Source organism: Humulus lupulus, chromosome X (assembly GCF_963169125.1).
Source record: "Humulus lupulus chromosome X, drHumLupu1.1, whole genome shotgun sequence".
NCBI lineage: Eukaryota > Viridiplantae > Streptophyta > Magnoliopsida > Rosales > Cannabaceae > Humulus > Humulus lupulus.
Genome location: NC_084802.1, coordinates 101872468 through 101891495, shown reverse-complemented (window position 1 = coordinate 101891495; position 19028 = coordinate 101872468). Strand labels below are relative to the sequence as shown.

At 31.5% G+C, this 19028-nt stretch overlaps 1 protein-coding gene across 1 annotated transcript; it reads left to right on the top strand.

Moving 5' to 3' along the window:
- The first annotated feature begins 12659 nt into the window (after positions 1-12659).
- LOC133806111 (uncharacterized) lies at positions 12660-14864 on the top strand. The gene is made up of 10 exons (XM_062244243.1): positions 12660-12971; positions 13022-13027; positions 13121-13267; positions 13420-13485; positions 13610-13711; positions 13807-14094; positions 14305-14391; positions 14481-14570; positions 14669-14719; positions 14820-14864. The coding sequence occupies exons 1-10, from the start codon at positions 12660-12662 to the stop codon at positions 14862-14864; spliced, it is 1194 nt and encodes a 397-aa protein (XP_062100227.1).
- The last annotated feature ends 4164 nt before the right edge of the window (positions 14865-19028 follow it).

Below are 19028 nucleotides of genomic sequence, written 5' to 3'. Positions count from 1 at the left end.
ACTCATTCTCAACTCAACTTATAAGATTCCCGAAGTACCCCTAGGCTCCTCCCGAGCCGGGTACAACATCCCGTTATGACTTTTAGACTAAATGGCTCACTAGGACCGTCTCGACGCGTGCATCCTGATAAAAACACCACCTCACATGGCACAATTCACATAGTACAATTATCACAGTTATGCCCTATCATGGCCAGATTACAATCATGCTCATTCTAAGACAATCAGGTCTACATGCATACTAATTCACATAGTCATGCATCTCAAATAATCAATTAGTCATATAACGTGCATTAAATGATAATCATGCATAAAACTCAACAAAAACACACACCAAATCCCATCATGCCCTCCAGGCACACTACTCCAGGCCCTTAAGCCTTAATACTGAATTTGGGGTCGTTACAAAGAGAGGACGAGAGGCTAATATACATAAATCCCAAAAGGAGACCAAAGGTCGGGCTAATCTGAGCCATTGACCAGATTTCGTATTTTATCTGACTGTCAGGTACAAATGAAGTGATGGCGGCATAAAGTTGGCAGATGAATAGACGTAGGTATGATACAAGAGCACTCAAGTACTCTGGTTGAGCAATCCCTGGCTGACGCGTGTCCACACTTGGGTACGCTTAATGGTACAGTTTCCAAGAAGGGTAGTTCAAAAGTCTTCTTCTCGTAGGATTCGAACTGACACTTTTGAGGGGGCAAAATGTTACACCCAGATTTCGAGCATGAGAAGTTATGATCTCAAAATCTAGGCTCGTTAGGTGTAAGCTCGAAATATGCACGATCATCATATGACCCTTCAGTCAGACCGTGTTGCTTTAAATAACGACCTCGAAAGCTCGAAGAGTGTGTAGCCTCGAATATGCTCTGAGTTCACAATAGCCATGGTTTGACACGTATATATTTCTTGATGCATCTCTCGTCTTCAGACGAGATGGTTCGAGCTTGGTAAGTGTAAGCTCGAATGTGATGACTTCATCAATGTATACTTGCTATAAACATAGGCGAAGTAAGATGACGAGCTCGTGATTGACGGATAGTCTCAGAGATGTAATGGACTCCGTATCTAAGCTAATCGGTTACATATGAATGTATCTATTGTTGTAAAATCTCAATGTTTAAGGGATATTATATAATTTGATATCCAATCCCACATTTTATGGGATTTTTCCATGTACGTAGGAAATAATGCATTAAATGGCATTATATTATTTGATTCACAAAATATCTTCCAAAAATATGTGGGAATGAATTCTGAAACATTCTCTATAAATAGATAAAGAAACTACATTTGTAAGGGACCGAAATTCTGAGATCTTGAGAGAAAACTCTGGGCAGCTATTCTCTGAAAAATTTCCAGAAAACTCCCAAGTACTAATAACACACACTCGTGGACTAGGCAGATTTAACTGCTAAACCACGTAAAAAAGATCATGTTTTCTTCTTCTTTTATTTCCTCTAATATATCTTTGTTTAATTGCTCTCCTTTTTAAGTTGCCTAAAAATGTCGTCAACAATCAAAATCGAGTTTAGAAATCTATTTTAACCATTTTAAAAAATACAAAAGTCCAAAAAATAATTTATCAAAATACAGAGCTCAAACAAGTAACGAGACAACACAGTGTCCAAAAACATATAATCCCTCTAAAAAATCAAATCTCCCACATAATCATTTAATATAATATATCTAATATATAGGAAGAAAGATTTGAGAAATCACTTATGTAATTAAAAAAGAAATATTATTGGTCTAAAAATTTGCAAAAGTATTTTCTCAAAATTGTGTCCTTGATTTAAATTTTCTAAAAATAATATTAAGTGCACGATTGACACTCCTAATTTTTCTCTCATGACTAATTTAAATTAATAAATTAATTATTACTAAATATATAATTTTAATAAATAAAAAATACTCATTAAATATTAGAATGATAAAAAAACTAATTTAACTTGTTTTGAAATTCTAATAAGATAGTCTTTTCAATTTTAAAATTTCTTACTTTCAGTAAAAAATAATTGTAATTAGGTTTTTTACTCTTAATTATTTTTTAATTGACAGTGCAAAACATGTTTTATTTTTTAAAAAACATTATATTTTATAGAAGTGGATTTTTTTTTATTTACTAATAGATTATTTTGTATTAATTATTTTTAGAACATGAGAAAATAATTTTTAAAGGATTTATTTAAAAAGCGGTGGAGAGGAAAAGAAAAGGATGCATATAGAAGCACCCAAAATTATTTTATCATTTTTTGTTTGACTCCAAAAATAAAAATAAAATTCATTAGATTTTTTTTTCTTTCTAAATTCTAATTTCCAAATAGAGGTAATAGTAATTTATATATATATTACATGAAAGCACCACAACTAAATTAAATAAAATTAATAAAATAACATTGAAATGTGTACAAGTTTCAGATTACCAGTAGCACTCAAAGAGAGAATTTGAAGAGTAGAAGAAGAAAGAATTGTGTTTTTTTAAGAAGAAAAAAAAAAACTAGTGTTAGCAGCTTTAGATATATGTGGCACAAGTTGTATTGGTTTTATTTGGACAAAGAAACCGCATTACAGAAAAATTTAACTAGAAAAGATTTCTCAAATTGATTATAATCAGTTACTGATAATCTCTATTTTAAAGTATGCGCTCACAAAATATGAATTAAAATATTACACGGATTTATATTATAAGATTTTTCAAGACCTACTGTAGTAAAAAGATTTTATTGTGTGTAATATTTCTATGTATATTTTGTATTATTACTCTTTTAAGATTTTGAAGGGGCATAACTTCATTTTTTAAGTTTAGTTATTTATTATTATAAAAGGTTATACTAATTTTACACTCTGAATCTTTGTTAAATACCATATATAACCCTAATATTATGTTTGGAAGAGAAAAAGGAAAGGAAAGAAAGTATATAGAAGAAAAGTGAAAAGAAATTAGAAAATGAGTTATTTAGTAGGATTTATACTATTTTGAGTTCCTTTATTTTTTCTTAATTCTACGATAGATTTTTTGTTTTAAAAAATATATTTTTAGACCATGTGTTTTCTCATATAGTTTTAAAATGTTTCTCTGAATATGAGTTCTGTCAAAATATTTTTGTCCTCAGACTTTATTTGTAGGATTATAGACTTAAAAAATGTGTAGATCTCTAATAGCTTCAATATATGGATCATATTTGAAAATATTCATATTGACCCAAAATGGGAAAGGCCTATTTAGTAAGAAAGAAATTGGGAGACAATAATAGAAAAATAAGTGGAAAAATAATAAGATGGACCTATCATTTTTTTGGTTCTTGAAATTAGAGAGAAATTTTATAAAAACAAGAAAAAGGGGAATTACTTTATTATTTTTCTACATAAATTTTATATAATTAATTTAAGGATATTATATTAATTTCACGGTATACTACTTTTTTTAGTTTCCAACTTATAGACTAAACAACTATGAAGGAAATATAATATGGAAATTTCAGTATATATGGATGGTGCTTAAATTAAATAAAAAATAAACATTCTTAGGGGAGTTTGGTATGAGGATTTGGTTTGGTAGAAATGAGAATATCAAATCTAACTCATATTTGGTAAATTTATTTTTAATGGCTTGAGGGTTTGTATTTCCAAGTGGGTCCTATTTTTAGCTTAATTTGAGGGTAATCTTAATATCTTTAAACACTTGAGTTTCACATTCACTTAATCTATACTCTCTCTAACTTTACTCCCACAAACAAAAACTCCATACCAAACACTCCCTTAGTGTATTCACACTTTACACCAAAAATTGCAATTAGTAACATTTTAATTAGTGACATTTGTCAAAAAATGTCACAATAATAGTATTTTAATGACATTTGGCAAAAATGTTACTTTATTAAGAATACATGACATTTTAATTAGTGGCACTATTTATATGATTTAGTGACATTTGATCAAAAATGTTACTAATTTGTAATATATAATTTTAGTAGCATTCAAAAAATGTCACTAGAATACATTAATAGAGGCATTGCAAAAATGTCACAAAATATTAGATTTAGTGACATTTTAAAATGTTACTTAAATAAATATTTTTAGTGACATTTCAAAAGTGTTACTAGTGAAATGTTTCCATTTTTAATTTAATAATTATTTTCTTTTAATTTGTTAATTTTTTTTTATTTTACAAATTTAGATTAAGAGTTTAAATGTAATTTATTCTTTTAGGCCTAATTAATTTCATACATGAAAAATAACTATAAATATTAGCACATGATTATAATAAACTTTTTTGAATACATGCAATTGAACTCCATAAAAATTATTAAGACAAATAAAATTCTGGAATTTATGCATAATATGAATAAGAAAAAAAAATTACAATCCATAAGTTTCTTCATCCATCTCATTTGTATCAAACGACACTGATGTACAATGACTATGTCTTGCATATCTTCCCTAACCAAACTAGTCTCTCCATCCCCAACATCAATAGTTGCGCTACAAAATTCAGTTTGCAAATAAGGCTCCACATTCTCATCGTGTGATTGCACACTCATATTATAATAATCTCTAGGATTGATTTTTAAGGCAACATGCCATCCATTATGTTTGAGGTCTTCCACATACATTACCTGTTCTACTTGAGATGCTAGTATAAATGGCTCATCTTCACGCATCAATTTTGAAAAGTTGACTCTTGTGCAATTCTGCTCTTTTTTAATGCCACTTCTTGAAATCCAATCACACTTAAATAACACAACACTATTTCCCAAAGAATAATCTAGTTCTATAAAATCAGTTAATATTCCATAAAAAGTAACCTCTCCGAAAACAGGATTTGGGTCCCTACTACTTGCGAAACTTTGAGTCTTGGCAGTCATAATAATTCCACTATTTTGAGTTCTTAAGTTCTTTTCGATTTCTTTTGTGTGAAACCTGAAACCGTTTATTAGATATCTTTTAAATCGAATGAAAATGATGTTTGGACCTTTTGCCAAACAACGTAAATCTTCAGAAACTCGATCATCTCCATTATCATATAATTCTTCTACCTGATTTGAAAAAATGTAATAAGTACACTCAATATGTGTTTGGCTCATTAAGTTGATGCAAAAATTATTAAAAAACCTCACATTTTTTGCAAACCATGAAGGAAATGATTGGCTATGAATCTGATCTACGGTCATGGTTATTTGACGAGAGTTTTGTTGTGCAATCATATTTCGATGTTCCCTACAAAATAAGTTAGCTTTAGTCATATTTATATGATGTTTCACATTTTTATTATTATTGGAGATATAATAAATAACACTTACTCAATAAATGATTCTACGATATTGCAATTAAATAATACATATCGATGTGCCTTAACTTTAGTATCCTCATCTAAATTCTTAGTATCTATTTTGCCCAAATGTCAACCTGTCGTTTGGAAAATAGGCAGTGTTTCTCCATTTGGTTCTACATTACTGTAATTTCTAGGCTTGCAATTAAATTTTGTCTCCAATCCTTCCATATATCTTGAGCAAAATGTTAAACATTCATCAGCTAAATATCCTTCAGCAATACAACCTTTCGGTTTGCTTTTGTTTTGAACATATGACTTTAACTTAGACAAGTACCTATATTTGTTCATATAAACATTAGAAAAAATATTGAAACTTCTTACAGTTAAATAAAATGAAAATCAATCAAGATTTTTACCTTTCAATAAGGTACATGCAACGGTAAACTGATGGTCCATCAATTTTTGCCTCATATGTTAAGTGTATCACCAAATGAACCATTATATCAAAAAATGCAGGGAGAAATAATTTTTCAAGATTACAAAGAATGATAGGCATTTGTTTTCCAAGTTGCATAAAATCTTGTGGTAGAGCAACTTTTGAATACATCATGCGAAAATAGTTGCTTAAAGGAGTTAGATGTATACGAACATGCGCACTCGATATTCCCCTTAGTGCTAGTGGTAGTAATTGAGTCATGAGCGGTCTAAACTTCGACCCGGCCGGGGGAATTAGAAGCTATAGGAGCGGCACCTTTTTTGGCGCTTAGCGTGGTACCGCTCAGACTCTTCATCGGTCTCCCGAGGTCTAAAAGAATCTCCTGGAGACTGGCCTCCAGTTCACGCGTACGCGGATCGGCCCTCAGACGGGCTTTCTCCTCCTCCGGGGCCGCTTGAATATCTTGTTCTCGCTTTCTGATACTATCGAGAACAAGGGAGGTCTTTTCATTGAGTTCGGTGATCTTCTTTTGCTCTAGCTGACAGGCTTCGATATCCTCTTTGGAGGAAATCAATTCTGTCAGCCCGGTGAGTTTGAAAAATCGCCGATCGATGAACCGGAGATCCTCGATTAGCTCCAATGATATGAAAATCGTGACTTTTGAGCCCATAAATTTTTCTTTTGCTTACATCAACACATCTAGAAATGTTGGCAGCATATCCATCTAGAACCTTAATTGTCTTTAGAAATCAACAGAAGACAATTTTTTCTTTTTTCCTTAATGTAAATCATGCAGGTGGAATGACAGTTTTCTTTGACTCGCTCTCCTTTGAATGAAGTTCAGATCTAATACCCATATATTTTAAATCAAGACGCGCATTCAGATTGTCTTTATTTTTTGCATCTAAACTCAATAATGCCCCAATCAAACTTTCACATACATTCTTTTCAATATGCATCACATCAAGATTGTGTCGTAATAAATTATCCTTCCAATATGGCAAATCAAAAAATATACTCTTTTTCTTCCAATTGTATGGCAATGAAGGATTAACAGCTGTCTTTCCAAATTTAAGTTGGTAGCCTGCTAACGTATCCAATATTATAGAACCACTTAATGGTGTTGGAGCCATTCTTTTCTCTTTTGCGCCATCAAAAGACTTTTCATCATTTCTAAACGGGTCGTTATTTTCTAACCAGCGTCGATGTCCCATATAACAATGTTTTTTGCTATACTTCAACCATAAAGAATAAGTGTCTTGATGACAAGATGGGCACGCATATTCTCCTTTCATGCTCCATCCTGATAAGTTTGCATATGCTGAAAAGTCACTGATAGTCCATAATAGTGATGCCCGCATATTAAAGTTTTTTTTGGTAGATGCATCAAAAGTTTCAACTTCAACTTCCCATAACTCCTTTAACTCTTCAATTAGTGGCTTTAGATATACATCAATATTATTTCCAGGTGCGTCTAGACCAGGTATGTAACGCCCTACTTCCTTAGAGTCGTTACTAAGTGAGTTTAAAACGTGCATTTAACTCGCTAATCGAGGTTTTAGATCAAACAGTGTAACTAAGCCATAAACTGAGGATAAACTTTAGAAATAAACTCATTTCATTGAAAATCTTAAAATTTTACTACTTGGGATCCCAAAATACAGTTTAGAAATATTTACAACATACAAACTGAATCAAGTCGACTAAACGACAAAATCTAGGGTTGTTTACAAACATCTCCCAAAATCCACCGGCTGTGGCAGCCAGGCTGGCCAAACATGTACACGCCGCTTCATGCCTGCTACACACGTGGTTGGTTGGCTTTCTCCTTACCCTTACCTGCACCACAGAGCATCTGTGAGCCGAAGCCCAGCAAGAAAACCCACAAACAGATAACATATGCAACACATATATCAAGCATATAAACAGGCCACCAATGGGCTAAACACATACGGCCTAGCCGTCCCAGGCGTTTACCAAGCCCTGGGCTCGCGATCCACACCGTGAGGATATCCCAGGTATCTTTTTAGGGACTCGCCCTGGCAACTCGCACTCCACGTGCTCAATGTTGCTCCCAGCCCCTTGGCATACTCGGCCTTGCACTCAACGTGCCTAACGCCATTCCCGGCCCCCCTGCCGATCTTGGCCTACACCATTCCCGGCTCTTGTTGATCATTGACATAATAGCACTCATAGCATAATAAACAAGTACAAAATACTAATAGATACAGTCTAAGGGTCACGCCCTGCAATTCAAACATATTGGGCTCCGCCCTGCATACCAGTTCTATTCAAGCACATTGGGCTCAGCCCTGCATACAAGCTCTATGGGAACAAGGGTTTTCTTACCTGAGTCCCGAGCTCTCCGAGCACCGATGTCCCGAGCACAGTCCTCCAGCTCGAGCCTTACTGAAACCCTAGTCACAACACAATAACCATATCCATCCATCAAGTTATAATCCATTAAATAACTTCGAGCCATAACTCTAACCTCCGGGACCTTGAATTCTATCAATTCGGGTGATAAAATCCATCCCGAGCCTTAACCATTGAGTTCCCAAGCCTAAACACCCTTAAAAACACAAGCTGGCACTAAGGGCCGCGGCTGGCCTCAAAACAGAGGCTAGCATCTCACTGACACCCACACGGGCCGCGGTGCGCCCACCAAGCGCCGCAACGTGCATGAATCCTCTCGGCCTCCCATGGCAGCGCGTGCACGGGCCGCGGTGCGCCCCTCCTAGGGCCGCTTCCCTCACCACTGAACCCAGAATTTCCATCACTTTTCTTGCATTTTTCCTCAAGCTAACACACTTAAAACTTATCTAACAAGCCCAGATAATTAACACAATCATTTCAGCTCAAAACAGCACCAAAACCCCATTGAATCCTACTCCAAAGCTCAACTAAAACACTTAAAACAGATCAAACGCAACCAACATGCAACTCTTACAAACCAGCAACAAATTTAAGCATAATCCTATAATTAAAACTTACCCCTTGCTGAACTCAATCCTTGAAGTTGATCCTCAATCCCCAAGCTTCAAGCTCCTAAGTTTCCTCAGCCCAAATCCTTGCTTAAGCTAGCTTACACCAAATTCCCTTGAGTTGTTTCTTAGAGAGTGAAAGAGAGAGATAAGAATGGTGAGGAGCTATCCTTAGCTGAAAACAGAAGTATAAGTTGGTTCCCCAAAGCTTCTAATTAATTCTCCCTTTTTGTTTTATTCAGCTTAAGTCTATGTGGTTACCTCAAGGCTCGGGGTACCAAAACGTCCCCGAGGGCAAAATGGTAAATTTCCCCAATATTCCCGCCTAGACATTCTATCATCAAATATATCTCCAAATATTTATTTTCATGTCCCAATAACCCCATAACACCTAGTACCCAAATTACCCCTCGACTCGCCCCTAATCCGAATCTCAACCCTGTTGTGACTTTCTGACTATCCGCTCACCATGACTGTCTCGGACCGTGCTGCACAAACATATCTCATATATATAACATTTATCATATTTATACCCCTAATATCCAGACGTGGTCCACATGCACATTTAACTCAACTAAACATGCATCATAATCATATATTCACATAAATCCACATATAAGGATATTAAATCATTTATTGCCCTCCAGGCACACTAATCAAGGCCCTAAGCCCGATTAGCAAATTCGGGTCGTTACAAGGTATGAGCAAAGACATAATGAAATTAGGTTGCTTCATACACATCCACGGAGGAAGATTATATGGTATCAAAATAACTGGCCATGTACTATGACTTACACTTAATGTTTTGAAAGGATTCATTCCATCAGAAGCTAGCCCAAGTCTGACATTTCGAGGATCTGCAGCGAAATCCTTATGGTTGTGATCAAAAGTCATCCATGCTGGAGAATCACTTGGGTGTCTCATACAACCATCACTTGTACAATCTTGTTTATAATGCCAAGTCATAAAATCAGATGTTTTTTATGACATAAATAATCTTGGTATCAATGGAAAATGGCGCAAGACTTTAGCTTCACTCCTATTTTGATAATTAAAATATCAAGTTATTATAATCTAGAAAGTATAAATCAGGTAAGAGAAAAAAAGATTCTTTTTTTATTTTTACAATGTCAAGTTACTCTAATCTAGAGAAAGTATAAGACAGAAAAAAGAAAAAAACGGTTATATGTAACGTACCTTGGTGTAGAGCATACTTCACATTCTGTGTCATTTGCATGTTCTTTTCTATACAGCATGCAATCTTTCGGACATGCATCAATTTTTTCATAATCAATTCCTAGAGCGTTGATTAATTTTTTGGCCTCATAAAAAGAATTGGGTAATGTTTCACCTTTTGGCAATGCTTTTTTTAATAAGTCAAGTACCTTGCCAAACGATTTGTCACTCCATCCACAAATGCATTTAATATGAAATAATTGAATTACAAATGAGAGCTTTATAAAACTCATACAACCTGGGTAAAGTTCTTTCTCTGCATCTTTTATCAAATTGTAAACTTATTTTGCTTTTGCATTTGGTTCATCGCCTTCACCTTGAAGATTATAATTTTCAATTTCACATTCGGCATCTCCAATACTATGTCCAATTGCATCGTATATAACTCCTTGCATATCAATGGTATAATTTGACTCATGAGTATCACTAGGAGTGTCAACATTTTGCGTAGCATGCAAAGAAGTTTCTCCGTGCAATACCCATTTAGTGTAACCATCTACAAATCTGTTGCATATCAAATGTTCAAATGCAATTGTACGGATGACCGGTGTGATAAGACTGCACTTTACACATGGACATACAATTTTTTCTTCATGACTTGCATTTTTAAAGGCAAAATCAAGGAAAAAATTAACACCTTCTTGGTATGAATCACTTAATCTAGAATGGTGCATCCAACTTTTATCCATTAATACTGCGAATGAAAAAAAATTAAATTAATTTATATTATAATGAAAAAATATTGGTGCTTATGAAATAAAACTTTTGATTTATTTTTTTGAAAAAAAAATCATAAATAGTGCTTTATTAGATTTGAATGCACATTATTCTTTATCAAAATAATAAATACACATATAAATCCAATTAATTTTAGATTTGATTATATTCTACAAGATGAAAAACATAAGAATAAGAATTACCTCAAAAAAAATTAATAGTTTCGTTGCTTTTAGTTTGAGAAACAAGTATTATGAAGTGTTTTGTAAGAAGACCAATAAAGAGAGAGTAAGATATAGAGATGCAAAACAAGTATTTTATAATATATCTTTTTATATGCATGCATATATATAGTTATTCTTAGCCATGATATTTATTTGTAAATTAAAATTTTCAAAGTAATTATAATTTAAAATTAAGTTTAAAATATGGAAGTTGGTTTAAATATTTTTTATTTAAAATTTGAATTAGATACTACATCACTAATATTTTTTTTGTTTAAAATTGATAATATATGATATATATATATATATATATATCTATTATAGGAAAGATATTAGAGTTTGTTTAGAAAACATATTGATAACGAAAGTAGTTTTCATTTAAATTATATTAATTTTAATTTGACATGTTTAAAAGATAAATAATCATATATTTATTATGAATATACAAAAACTAATATGATAAAATATCTTACGTTTTTTGTTTTTATGGAATATAATATTTTTGTTTTTCTTTTGACAGATTACAGAAAGCATATTTATGTATACATATAAATTAATCTTAGTGATTAATTCTATTTTTGCTATAGTATTAACTAAAATTATTCAAAATTGATTATTTATCAAAATTAGTTCTAAAAATTTGGAAGTTAGTTTTGAATAGTTTTTATTTAAATTTTTTAAATTTGAATAGATATATATCACCTATTCTTGTGTGAAAATGAGTAATATATATATATATATGATATTTTCAAAATAAATAGACGTAACATCAATTTTTTAATTTTATAACAGTATATAAATAATATATATATATAAAACGATTTTATATATCTTACAGTTTTTCAAACTATATATAATAAGTTTATATTAAAAGAAAAAAAAGTTTTTATATAATAAATATATATTATGTGAAAGTAAACTGATTTATTTTTTTGTCAAATTAAATAAATAAATAAATTTTGATTAAATCTTTTGTAAAACAAAAATACATATTAAAAAGAGCGCGTATTAAAAAATATGGCGGTTATTCTATATGTCACGATTATTTTACCCCTAAAAGATAGTTTTGATTCTCTTCTTTCCTCACTCATCTCAAATATTCAGACATCACCCATCTCAAATCTGGAGAAGGCTAAACTAAGCTTACCAAGGAGAAAAAGACTACAAAAAAAATGGTAAAACTATATACACACTTTCTGGTCTCAATTTCTCTATGAATATAATTTTTAACCTATTTATTTTCATATTTTGTTTGTTATTGAATTTTGAAAACTATAGATATGGAAGCTCAAGTGGCAAAGATCTTAATGGAAGAACAAACACAATTGATAACAATTCAAACCTTCTAAAATGATTTTAATATTTCAGGTGATTCTTCTTTTTCTTCCTTGCATTATATGTTTGAAATTCCTCAAAGTTAATGAATCTGACACAAACATTTAGACATAAATGCATTCAGATTTGTGAAAATTAGATATTCTATTGAGTTTGTGTTATTGCTTCTTTTCTAACGAATGAGTCCTAGAAATTAATCGTATGTTATTTTTCTTTCCATATGATAAATGATCCCGACACATATCTTTCATTGGATTTGTGTTGTAGAAACTTTTTCAAAAATCAAACTTTTGTGTTCTTGTTCCAATTCTTTGTTTTTGCTTGGTAACTTTTTCAAATTGCTTCTTCTAGCTACTTGCTTATTCACTGCTTGCCTTTTTTCTTTGCTAATTTATAATGAAGTAAATTATATATAACTACTTTATTTTTTCAAATCTTCAAAACAGCTATGGATCCATACATTCAATGTAGATTGGCCTCACAAGATAGTATAGAATCATTTTCAAATATGTTGATGAATGATAATGGTGAAAAGAAAACTCGAGGCCCTACACAAATGCGTGAAATATGGGGAAAACAGGATGAAGAAAAGATAAAAATCACTTACAACGATTTTGGACAGCCATATGATAAAAGTGCAAGCAAACTTTCAAGCTTTATTGGGACATTAGTACGGGATGGAAAAAATGCTCCAATTAATTATAAAACTTGGCATGAGGTACCTGCTAAATACAAACTTGGAATGTGGAAAATCATACAGGTATTAATTATTGTTTTCATGATTATTTAATTTGGTATTTTATGTTAAAGATTGAAGTAAGTATTATGTCATTTCAATATTTGTTTATTGTATTTATTACAATCTAGTATATTTAAATTTGTGAATAATCAGTGTTTAAATTCTTGTAGGAAAAATTTGAAATTCCTCCTCATGCTAAGAATTGGACTTTCAGAACTTTTGGAAGGAAACTTAGAACTTGGAAATCTTATCTTAAAAAAACTTATTATTTGGAGCACTTATCTTTTGTGGAGCAAAAGAAATATAAAGACAAACGAGTATATGATGATCAATGGGAGTAACTAATAAAATATTGGGCAACAGAAAGTGCAATGGTATTTTTCATTCAAACTTTTATTAACTTGCATTATTTTCATTGTATTTCAAGAATTTTTTACTAACTAAATTTTAATCTTTAATATTCTTTTAGAGAAAGAGTGCTAAAAACAAGACTAGTCGTGCAGAAAAAAAATACAACCATACAACTAGCACAAGAGTTTTGCTCAACTTAAAGCATTACAGGTAAAATTTATTTAGTATTTTAACATTAACATTTGAATATTATTTCAAAATTAGGTAAATTTCATTGCTTTTTAATTAAAACAATATGTCTTTTGTAGAAAAAAGATGGTGCAAGTACGCCAACACGTGCAACCATGTTCAAAATCTGCTACTCAAAAAAAGATAAGAGCATTACTAATGATAAAACAAAAGAAGCAATGGTATGATCCAATTATTCTTAATTAATGTGTTATTTCTTGCTTGCTAGTTTAGTTTAATCTTAACTTACATGTTTACAATATTAAATCAATAATAGTTACAATTACAAGAGAAAGAAGAACTGATTGAAGATGCATCAAAAGAAAAGAGTATGAATGACGTTTTTTCTAAAGTTATGGGTAAAGAAAAACATGGATCAGTTCGCATGTATGGATTTGGTGTTTTCCCATCTGATGTGTGGAAGGATAAAACTTGGAGAAGAAACCAAAATGAGTATGTAGATACTCTCCAGTCAGAAGTAAATGATCTAAGGTCTCAAGTTCAAATTCTTACTAAGACTATTTTGAGCAAGCAAAATAATGGCAATGACAAATCTACACTTCAGGTTAGTCAAACTACTAGTTTTCCATTTATTTTTATTATTGATAACAAGTTGTACTAACTACATTAAATTTATTTATGTGCGGCCATTACGTTATAATGAAAATGCTACATCTTCACACCTGGTTAAGATTTATTTTATTTTGTTGATTTTTAAGTTACTAACCTATAAACTATATATAGTTATTTTACTAATTTATTGTTATATATGTAGGCCATAAATGCTAGTGCCTTACATAATAAAGAAACTCAACGTCAACTATGGTTTTCATCTTCAGCATATGATACTCCTGTTGTTGAGGTACTACTATTATATTATTATTTTTTTAAATATTTATAAGTGGATCCTCCACTGTTGAAATTATTCATTTATTAATATAATACATGCAGGTTGGAGAAGTAGTCAATCTTAAGAGTGTCACTAGTGAGCCTGAAACAAGTGTTATTGGTATCGTTTTAAGTAGAGATCCATCAAAAGAAGTTGGAGAAAAAAAGCTCGGATCTTTTTTTCTGAAGTTATAGTACAAGTTCCTATTAAGCCTGACGAACAACTGATTAAATCATATGGACATTTTAAGACAATTGGTCAAGTTGTTGGAGCCCCTATTGCATGGCTAACAACATTTGTGGTAAGCTAAATAAAAGAATTACAATAATTATCTTCCATTAAATGTCATTATATATATGTGTGTATACAAATAATTTTACATGATTTCTATTCTCTTGCAGGTTCCAAGAGAATCAAATACACAACTTGGTGACTCAATGCTATGATTTTATGTTGTAGAAATTAAACTCATGTATGTATATTTTTTTTTGTTGGTGTTTATTTCAATGTTTTTGTACATAGAAGTTCCATTGTTGTTGTTGTTTTAAGAAATGTTATTTTGCTACAATTATATATTATTTACAATATTTATCAGACTTTTTGTTGTTGATTATTATGATATATTTGTGAATATTATTTAAGTTAAATTTTTATAAAAATATTTCAGAATAAAAAACATCTTCAATACTTGAAAAATAAAACGCAAGAATTAATTGTCAAATATTTACTTAATATTCTTTTAAATATATTAAAAAATACTTTAATAACATTTTTAGTTTAGTAACATTTATGAAAATGTCACTAAAATTATTTGTAATATAAAATTTATTATAATAAATAATATAGTGAAATTTGAAAATGCTATTAATTATTATTTAGTGACATTTTTAAATGTCATTAAAAAATACTATTGTTACATTTGAAAATGTCACTAGCTTTTACTCACATTGGCATATCTTACATTTGCTACAAATGTCACAAAAATTGTAAATGTTACTAAAAACATACAGTAGTCACATTTTCAAATGTCACAAAATCAATATTTTGGTGTAGTGACATTTCATTTTAGTGCTATTAATTCCCTTGTTTCCAAAAATACCCCTCTCATTATTTTTGCACCTAACTCTTCCTATTCTCTTTTCTCTCTTTCTCTCTATCTCTATTGGTTTTCTATGAAAATGACAGCCACAAAACCACCATCACCACACACCTGCATCCCTCTCTCTTTTTCTGAAAATGGCAGTCACACACTACCCCTCTCTCTTACCCTTCAGAATCTCATCTCTATTTCTCTTAACTTCTCCATTGAAGCTACACAAAAAGAGACCGCTAATAGTTTTGAATGATTTAGAACTTAAACTCATGACAAGTATCACTTAACACACTAAGAATTGCATTTCAAACAATTCTGGGCATGATTTTGAATTTTCTTACGAACTTTTTTTTCAGAACTGAAACTCTGAAATCTGCAAAAAATTGACTTTGCTCGATGGGGCCTTCAAAATCACGATTTTCATGAAAAAAATTGACTTTTCTCGATGGTGGCTCGATGGTTTTTCGAGGGTGGCTTGATACTACTCGATGATGCTCGATGTGATTCTTATAAGAGGCGTAATTTTTCCCTCGGGTGTCCGTTTGGGGTGAATTTTTTTTTTGAATTTGGGTATTTTTTTCAAGATCTACACGTTTAAAATGTTTATATATGCATTTGGAAAGTTTAAAGCTTGAAAAATATACAAAACTGCAAACACACATCATGTTTAAGACATGTTTTGGTATGTTTTCAAGTTTTAAACTTCACAAAGGTACATATGCATATCTCAAATGTGTAGATCGTTAAAAAACACCCAAATTAAAACAAAAACAAAAAAACCCTGAACGGACACCCAAGTGAAAAAAATACGTCTCTTGCAATAATCGCATCGAGCACTATCGAGCCAGCATCGACCAAAGCTGATTTTTTCATGAAAATCTATATTTTGAAGGCCCAATCGAGCTGGCATCGAGCACCATCAAGCAATATTGACCTGGACATGATTTTTGGGTTTTTCTTTTCAAATTTGAAACTCTCAAATCTGTAGAAAATCGACATTGCTCGATGCTAGCTCGATTGGGCCTTCAAAATTAAGATTTTCATGAAAAAAATTGACTTTGATCAATGATGCTCGATGCGATTCTTGCAAGAGACGTAACTTTTCACTTGGGTGTTCGTTTTGGGTGATTTTTTTTTTAATTTGGGTATTTTTTTAAGATCTACACATTTGAGATGTGCATATACACATTTGTGAAATATAAAACTTTAAAATATACCAAAAAATATCCTTAAACATGAGGTGTATTTGCATTTTTATATTTTTTCAAGCTTTAAACTTTCCAAATGTGTATATAAACATTTTAAACCTGTAGATCTCAAAAAAATTCCCAAATTCAAAAAAAAAAAAAATCACCCCAAACGGACATCCAAGTGAAAAATTACATCTCTTGCAAGAATCACATCGAGCACCATCGAGCAGTATCGAGCCACCATCGATAAAAGTAAAATTTTTCATGAAATCTTGATGTTGAAGGCCCCATCGAGTTGGCATCGAGCACCATCAAGCAACCATTGAGCAAATTCGATTTTCTTCAAATTTCAAAGTTTCGGATCTGAAAATAAATCGTAAAAAACTCAAAATCATGCCCAGGTTGTTCAAAATGTAATTCTTAGTGTGTTAAATGATACTTGTCATGAGTTTAAGTTCTAAATCATTCAAAAATATTATGAGTCTCTTTTGTGTAGCTTCAATGAAGAAGTTAAGAGAAAGAGAGATGAGATTCAGAGGGGTAGAGAGAGAGAGAAAGGTATTGTGTAGCTGCAATTTTCAGAGAAAGAGACACTACAAGAATTAAAGTCATTTGCGGCGTCACTATTAGCAGTGGACCCAGTCCGCCTGTATTGTACAAGTTATTAGCAGCAGACTAGGGGGTCCTCTACTAATAATGAGAGATTATTTAAAAATATATAATAATATCTCTTAGCGGCAGACTCACCATTATCAGCGGTGTCCGCCGCTAATATACCAAATAAAATGCCCGGGAAAGTTTTTTAAGATATATTAGCGGCGGATAATCACCTTTATTAGAGGCGGACTATCCACCACTAATAGTATTAGCGGCGGGTAATCGCTTTTATATAGCGGTGAACTACCTGCCGCTAATGTTGTTATTAACGGCGGACATTTTTAATAGCGGCGGGGCCCGCCACTAATACTTTTACAGTTTCAAATTTTCACAGCCCTCTTTATTTCCCTTCTCCGTAGTTCTCTTCTCCTCTCTCGCATCTTCTGTTCTCTCTCAGGCAACGACAAGCATCCTCCCTCTCACTCTCTCATTCTCCCAATCTCATTCTCTTGTCTCAAAGCCCCCGATCCTCCCTTTGCCCCATCTCTCTCAAAGCCCCTAATACTCCCTTTGTCACTCTCCCTTCGGCCTCGCTTCTTCTCTCTCGGCTTCTCTCTTGAGTACGGTGGCTTTTCTCTCGGCTACGATGGCTTCTCTCCCGACTCAGTCTCAGATAGGTGGGGATAATTTGTCTTTGTTTTTTTTTGTAATTTTTTTTCCTATTTCGGTTCTTGTGTTCAAGATTTGTTTGTATGTTTGTATGGTTCAGTGGAGCAAGGGAGCAAGGGATCTTAGTGGAGCATTTCTATAAAGCATATTTCAAGAAAGGAAAACACTAGAGGAAGGCATGTCATATCTTATTTATTGATACAGTCCAATTTAGAATTATTTTATATTTTATTTGATAAATTAGAGGTAAACTAGAGCTTGTGGTGTGTCAACATTTTTTCAAGTTTGTTTGTCGAATTGTTTAATATATGTTGGATCTTAATATTGCATTGTTTTGAATAACTATTTATGAACTGAAAGAAGTATGCAAAGATGGAATACTCTGAAGTAATCTGTTTTTTTAAATGTGTTTGTGTAATTTGTAAATTGAAAAAATTGTTGGGTTTCATTTATCTTCTTATGTGCGTTGTTTGTATTGTGTATGCATAAATATAAATATGTTATTTATTTTCTTTTTGGTTTTTTTGTGGGGATTTTGTTTTGCTTCCATTGCTTGGTAGTTTTTCTTTTATTATTTTGAATGCTTGGGAACTGGTTTCCATGTTGTATTAAGATTTAGTATCAATTTATTTAAGCACCAAGAGTTCTATTGATATATTAAAAATTATGGTTGTGTTTGGTAACATTTTTGTTTTTGAATTTTTTAAACTCAAAAATGGAAATATTATTTTTTATGTTTAAACACTATTTACCAAACAATGTTTTATGTTTAATTATCAAATTTATAATTAATTAAATAATTTTTTTTTAAGTGTTACCAAACAACACCTATATTATTTGAACGCATTTAAGCCCATCAAATAAGAGGTGAAATGTCAAAATATAATTTAATTTTTTTTCAGATTTGTTAGTAATAAAATTAATAATAATAAAAAAAAAATTAGTATTTATTAAATTTTTTAAAAATAAATAAATTATGGTTGTTTAACATAAATGTAATCATTATAAATAAATTAAATTTATTTTATAATTATTAAATTATATTTATTAATTTGGTAATT